The 6,585-nt window shown below is 43.6% G+C and overlaps 1 protein-coding gene across 10 annotated transcripts in view; it reads left to right on the forward strand.

Moving 5' to 3' along the window:
* Window positions 1–6,233: 6,233 nt before the first annotated feature.
* Window positions 6,234–6,585, forward strand: part of LDB2 (LIM domain binding 2) — a 349,516-nt gene continuing 349,164 nt past the window's right edge. For 3 of the 10 annotated variants that reach the window (XM_074349978.1, XM_074349981.1, XM_074349979.1), the window contains exon 1: window positions 6,235–6,580. In XM_074349978.1, coding sequence (XP_074206079.1) covers window positions 6,449–6,580 — 132 coding nt within the window. In that variant the 5' untranslated portion in view covers window positions 6,235–6,448. Of the gene's footprint in view, window positions 6,581–6,585 lie in introns of all 10 variants that reach the window. The other 7 variants (XM_074349974.1, XM_074349972.1, XM_074349980.1 and 4 more) reach the window with 6 other exon arrangements.

Raw genomic sequence — 6,585 nt, forward strand, 5'->3', positions numbered from 1 at the left:
AGTGACAGAAAGTGATGGAGCCTGGGTGGGGTATTTAGATGTGTAGTTATGGATGGCCGCTCTGAAGAGGTACCATCGTGAGCTGAGACTGAAAGTTCAGGAGGAGCTAGCCAGGCCAGGGGCAAATCGAGGAGGGTTCTAGAATCTAGAGGGAAGAGTCTGGCGTGTCCAGGGAATGAAGCGGGAGGAGTGTCCTGGGAGGAAAGAGGTGCAGATGTGGTTGGAGTGGGTAGAAGGGAGCCAGCTCACTCAGAGTCCGAGGGAGGAGGGTCCTGTGCATGGAGGGCGCTCCATGAACACTTGTGGAATGATTAAGTGAATATTGGATGGTCCATGTTGTGGGGCTGGATTTTGCTGTTGTTACTCAAGAAATGAGGTCTTGTTGGTGGCTGTGGCCTTCTCAGTCATTACAATTAATTATTAGATTTGGTTTAGTTAAGAGGACATTAGACAATGACAGTAAACACCACAAACAATGAAATCCGAGATGCCTCTAAAATCGCAGGGGGAAGACGGGCTGCCACACTCTCTGGACAGGCAGCAGTGCCTTCCTCAGCCGCGAACTAACTCTGTTTGTAAAATTTAAATGCCAGAACCACGACCACTCGTACTGATGAGAAGATGGCCTTTAGGAAATCCACAAAGTCATCAATCATTTTAATTCCAGGTGATAGCCATGAGCAACAAGAGAACTTTTCCAGCCTCTGTTCTGAGTCTTGTTCTGTGTGTTTCAGAGAGAAGTTACTGAGCAATTGAATGTTAGCGACTCCTTGGACTGAATTCAACTTCCCAAAGCATTGTTCACTTCTTGGGTCTGTCTGAGTCCAATCCACCCTCCTTGTATCTGGAAGTCCTCTTGCTCAAACAAAGCACTTACCTTGTCATTTACTGGCTCCCCAGGGCCCATGCAATAAACTACAAATTCCTTAAAATGTTACTTAAGGCCTTCGAGAGTTGGGCTTCAACATGGTTTTACAGCTTCTACTTTTGCAAAGTTTCTTGACTTTGCTTGACATCAAGTGTGTTCATTTCTGCAGTGTCCCCTCTGCTTGGCAAGACCTTCCTCAGAGTCTCATCTTTGTCTCTCTGACAGATCCTTTGAGGATTACACAGCAGTCAACGCCTCTGTGAAGCCTTCCTTGATTTAACTAGTTTGAATAAATTGCTACTTCCTTGAAGGCTCTTTGTAAATTAGCATTTCATTTAAAAGTTTGAAGATGCTTTCCATATTACGCCTGAGATTTTTTCTGCCCTAGCTCTACTAGTAATGCCTACTTTCCATCCTAGCCTGACCTCCACACTTCGCAACATCATTTTACATTTATTTCTGAGACTGGGTAGGCCTTGCTACTTTTTCTAATAATAACAGTAACAACTATGAACACCTACCAAATGCCAAGCACCGTTCTAGTCAATTTCCGTGCATTCACTTATTTAATTCTCAGATAAACCATAGGATTGCTATTAGCCCCATTTTATAGATTAGAAAACTGAGGCAGGGAGAAGTTACGTGCCCAGGGTCACACAGCTAAATGCGGGATTCAAGCCAAATCAGTGAAGTGCCAAAGCTCATCCTCTAAAGGTTTATCCCAGATTGCCTCTGTACTGTGAAGACCTGGCAGTCGGGGATTATTTCCGTTCCTGGGGCTACACCGCCAGCACCTGGCACAGTGCTTACGACACAGTAAAGGCTCAATATATTCTCATGAATGGAGTAAGCATATTTTTGCATATCTGTCAATCACGAAAACAGAGAGCATGCCCTATATTTCTTTGTTTATCTTTATCCTCCTGCCTCATCTCGGCTGTATCTTGCACACGTATGTTAGCTAAATGCTTATTGAATAAAGAGTCATAAAGAAAAAATATAAGATACAGAAATAGGCAAGGAAGGGGCAGAGAAGGGCAAGCAGAGTGGTAAGAAAACTAGTTATCCGAAGCAAACAAAGCTTGGTGGAAGGGATTGGAGATGCTGCAATTGGATAGATTAAGAAAAGCAACAATGACTTAACTAACACCTAGATGGACCCAGCGGGTAAATGGAATATCAGAGACACTGGCTGGTGAAGGCCATGGCGTGCTGGAAACCCTGGTGGATGGACAAGAACTAACAGGTCTCACTGTACAATGCCATGCAGGCAGGGATGGGGCCGCAGGCAGGGATGGGGCCGAGGGTTGCCAGAGCTTAGGATTTTTCAAGAGAGGATGAATATCTAAATTTTATGTGAAATTCTTTATTTTTTTAAACTGTTGGCAAGTATTTCAAATTAAAGGAAAAATAAACACTCTGTGGGTTAAATCTAGGGTGAATATAGCAAGATGAGGTCCCAAGCTTAAAGGTCAGGCCAGGTTTTAGGGCATTTTGAGTGTTTGTGAGATTTCTTTGGGGCTTATTCAATACTTACCAGGCAAAATTATATGTAAACTAGCATGGCTTGCCCTTTGGGGTAATAGAACTGTTGCATCGGGGTTAGGCTTGTTCACTCCTTTACAGTATAGAAGCTTTGCTTATCGAATTTCCTTATGGTTTCCCAAAGGAGCTGATTTGCAAGCTTAAAATGAGCACTTCATTTCCTCCACTTCTCAGGCTCAGCCCTGGGCCAGAATATGAGTCATAGCTGGTTCCTCAAGAAGCAGGGAAGTGGCAAAACCAACAAGGTAACCTGATGGCGCAAAGGATTAGACATCTACCAGTGCAGCTTTGGGAGTACGGGCTGCAAGATTTTAGACAATGAGAAGAATGGGAGTAGTTTGGTGGGCTTCAGGGAGAATGGGTAGAAGTGGGGTCAGGGTGACAATGGATGTCTGAAATTGAGCAAGACAAAGAGTAAAATGCAGGTGACAAGAAGCACTTCATCCTCTTGTCTTTTCTTCCATTTAATTATGTGCATATGGCTTGGGTACCTACTGTGGACTCAGCACCACGCTGGCCACTGGGAACAAAGAACAGAGATGCCCTAAAGATGAGGATTGGCTTGAGTATCAAACAGCAAAATGCTTAAGACCCAAGCAGACTGCTGTGAATCTTGTTCCTATTGTTAATTAGCTGTTTGACCTTGAACAAATTTCTTAGCATCTCAAAGTCCTAGTCTCCATATCTGTGGAATGGGGAGAGTAGTTCCATCAATGACACATAGTTATTGTGAGATTAACAAAGAATACTTGTGTAAGCCACTCAGCACCATGCCTGTCACTTAGTAAGGACTTAATAAACAATAGTAGTGATCATATTTACATATAAATTCTCCAGTAGAAGAATATAGAAGATACAATAAGAAGAATATTGACCCAAAGGAGGAAATTATTTTCTATGTCTTCCTTTTATCTCTTCCCTTCATAGCACACACTACAATTTGAAATTATGTTCCAAAAGGCTTATTAGTTCTATGCTATCTGCAACTTCCCTCACCCCCACCCCCACTGCAAGGGGCAGGAAGGCAGAGTCCGTCTGCTATGTTCACCCTGGCCTCCCAATGTTCCCTAGCGCCTAAGCATATGTTAGGTACCTAGTAATAATAACACTTTTTGGGCATTCGATGTGTAGGTTCTAATACATTCTAGTTCATACTCTCATCTAATCCATTGCAGCCATCTTGAGGATTGTTACTCGTATTCTCCCAGTTTAAAACTGAGGTGACTGAGGCACACAGACATCAAGTCACTTGCTCAAGTTCAGGACTGAAATGTGCTCTGGTTGCTGTTAGAGCCGGTGCCCACATCCACCGTGAATGGAGTATCTGTGGAATTGATGTATTAATGAATCTGTAATGGAAAAAGTTTCACAGTGGAGGGGGCAATTTAATTGGCTAGGAGGATGAGTAGGAGTTTGCAGGTAAATAGGGGACAGAAGTACAAAGGTGTGCATGCATGAAATGAGGTGATAACTTCAGGAAGCTCAAGTATAGCAAATAAACAAATGTGTGTGTGTGTGTGTGTTTGATAGAGACAGAGATAGAAAGAAATAGAGAGAACAGGTCTTAATGAGCTTGGACTTTTCCTACTGGTAGCAGGGAGGGCACTAAAGAGAAAACATGGGACGTGATCAGTTCCTTTTCTATAATCAACATTTTGATTATAATAAGGATGAATCACAGTTAGAAGAAAAGGAATGAAGAAATTCCTTATGAAAAGGAATATGTGCATGTACATGTATGACTGAAACACTATGCTGTACACCAGAAACTGACACAACATTATAAATTGACTATACTTCAATAAATAAAAAAAAAAAGCTTAGAACTGTGGATCTGTGAGCAGTTTCAGATATTTCTGAATTTGGAATCTTTAGATATTAACAGGAAGAAATATTTCCAATTCTAGTTTGGAATAGTCCACAGGAATTAATGAGAGCCAAATTTAACCTTATTCAGAAAGGGGTTCCCTAAATGGATTTTTGAGCTTTTCCTGTTTTGATCAATACGGAGCTGCATGCCCCCTGCTAAGTATTACTTTGATTCTTGCGCTGAAACGGCCAGGTAAACACAAACTCAGGCCGGCACTAGACTCCTGGAACGTCTTTAGTTTGGGAATTTAAACACAAAGAACGTTTAGATTTTGCAGTGGCCGTCATTTCAAAACATAAATCACGCCAAATTTGTTTGAAATTCTGTCTTTAGAAGGTTGTGTGTTTTGACAAACCTTGCAGCAAATTTGGTCCAGCTTTTGGATTTGTAATGAAACCTGAAACCAAGCATGCTGGCTGGCCTTGGGGTCCTCTCAAGGAAAGAGTTCCAAGCAGCCTTAGTGTAATGCTTCCTCTAATCTCATCCTGGCAAGAGACCTCAGTGTGTTGGGCTGCACTGGAAGTTTGGGGTAGGCTGCAAACATTTCATGCAGTTATGGAAAAGGACTGATCAAGACAGCAATTCGAGGGCATTTCTATGCCTGAGTATTCTTAAGAGTGTAAATTGCAGAATTAGCAGTACGTTATCCCCTGTTGGCTAGTGACTTGGAGATACCCCAAGCCATGATTGGGGCAGAAAGTTAATTAATCTGCTTATTAAAAAAGAAGAAATGTCTCATTTGCATCCATTTACATTCAAGTCTTGCACGCATCATGCTTTTTGGTGGTCTTTGCTGTCTTAACACCAGTGACCTAGCTACACACGTTAGCTCAAAACATTTACATTTTCTGCATCTGGGCTTTGTTTAAGGGGTAGATGTCTGGTTATCATTGGTTCCAGCAGAATTTGATTGTCACATAGATCATTTAATTGCTATAGACAAACTTTCCCCTCCCATGGACTGTTCAGGGTTTCTTCTAATTATCATATACCACGTTTGGGGAAAAATTCCTGTACTTGGCCAATCTTGGAAAATAAAGACCATGTCTCCATTAGAGTTGGACATGTTATTTGGGGAGGAGCCATTCAATTATTTGCAATTTCCCACTCAACTGAATTTTCCATGGTCATTTTTGCAAGAGTTTTCTCTTTCTTGCTTTTCCTGTCTCACTTGGAGATCTGCTTTGGGAGTTGTTTTTGCTTTTTTCTCTACTTGGGAAAGAAGATCATTGCATCATGGGTGTATCTTAGGCATTCCATATTGCAAATGATTGTTTTTTACCTGAAAATGCTTCAGTGACCTGAATCCAGGCCCTCTTAAACCATCTTGAATGAGCTTTGGGAGGGAGGCGGCTGGGAAGAAGGGTGACTGGGGGAGGGCAGGGAGTGAGGAGGGGTTGACATGCAAAGACTAGAACAAGCTCTTGGAACAACCTTAAGTAGAGGGGGAGGAGTGCAGAGGGAAATCTTTGCACGTGAGGCTTGCGGGGAGGGACACGATGCCCCATGTCTCTGTATTTTGTAGTCATCACATTTCTGATCCATTACACCGGTGTGGCTGTCAGGGGTGAGTGGCTCAGGCAGCAGTTAAACCACCTATATGCTAACAAGCTTAGCAATCAGGTTGTGAAGGGTCCTGGCTGGAGAGGGGAAAAAAAAAAAGAAAGAAAGAAAACCAAACCTTAGACCTCTGTCAGACTGTGAGGAGAATTATATTTTTGAACTAGTCTACAGTGTGGACAGGAAGTGACCTCTCCACAAACTGCTTCTTTAAAAACAAGCGTTGGTGCCTAAAGCTATCCAGCGCCTCTCTCCCTCCCTCCCTCCCTCCCTCCTTCCCTCCCTTCCTCCCTACCAGCCTCCCGCCCTCTCTGAAGCTCCCCCCCTCCCTCCTCTCCGGAGCTCTCCCTCCCTCCCACTCCCCCCTCCTCCCTCCCTCCCTCCCTCCAGCTCGCTCTCCCTCTCCTCTCTAGCTATAGAGGGCTCCAACAGCAGTTCCCAGCCAGTGTGTTCAGCCTGCCTGCCTGCCTCTGTGTGTGTGTGTGTGCGCGCGTGTGTGTGAGCGTGTGCGTGCGTCTACTTTGTACCGCGAAGAACACAGCCCATGTGCTCTGCATGGACGTTCCTGATACTCTGTTTAGCTTGATTTTCGACAAGCAGGCAAGATGTCCAGCACACCACATGACCCCTTCTATTCTTCTCCTTTCGGTCCATTTTATAGGAGACATACACCCTACATGGTACAACCAGAGTACCGAATCTATGAGATGAACAAGAGACTGCAGTCGCGCACAGAGGTAAG

Source organism: Camelus bactrianus, chromosome 2 (assembly GCF_048773025.1).
Source record: "Camelus bactrianus isolate YW-2024 breed Bactrian camel chromosome 2, ASM4877302v1, whole genome shotgun sequence".
Lineage (NCBI taxonomy): Eukaryota > Metazoa > Chordata > Mammalia > Artiodactyla > Camelidae > Camelus > Camelus bactrianus.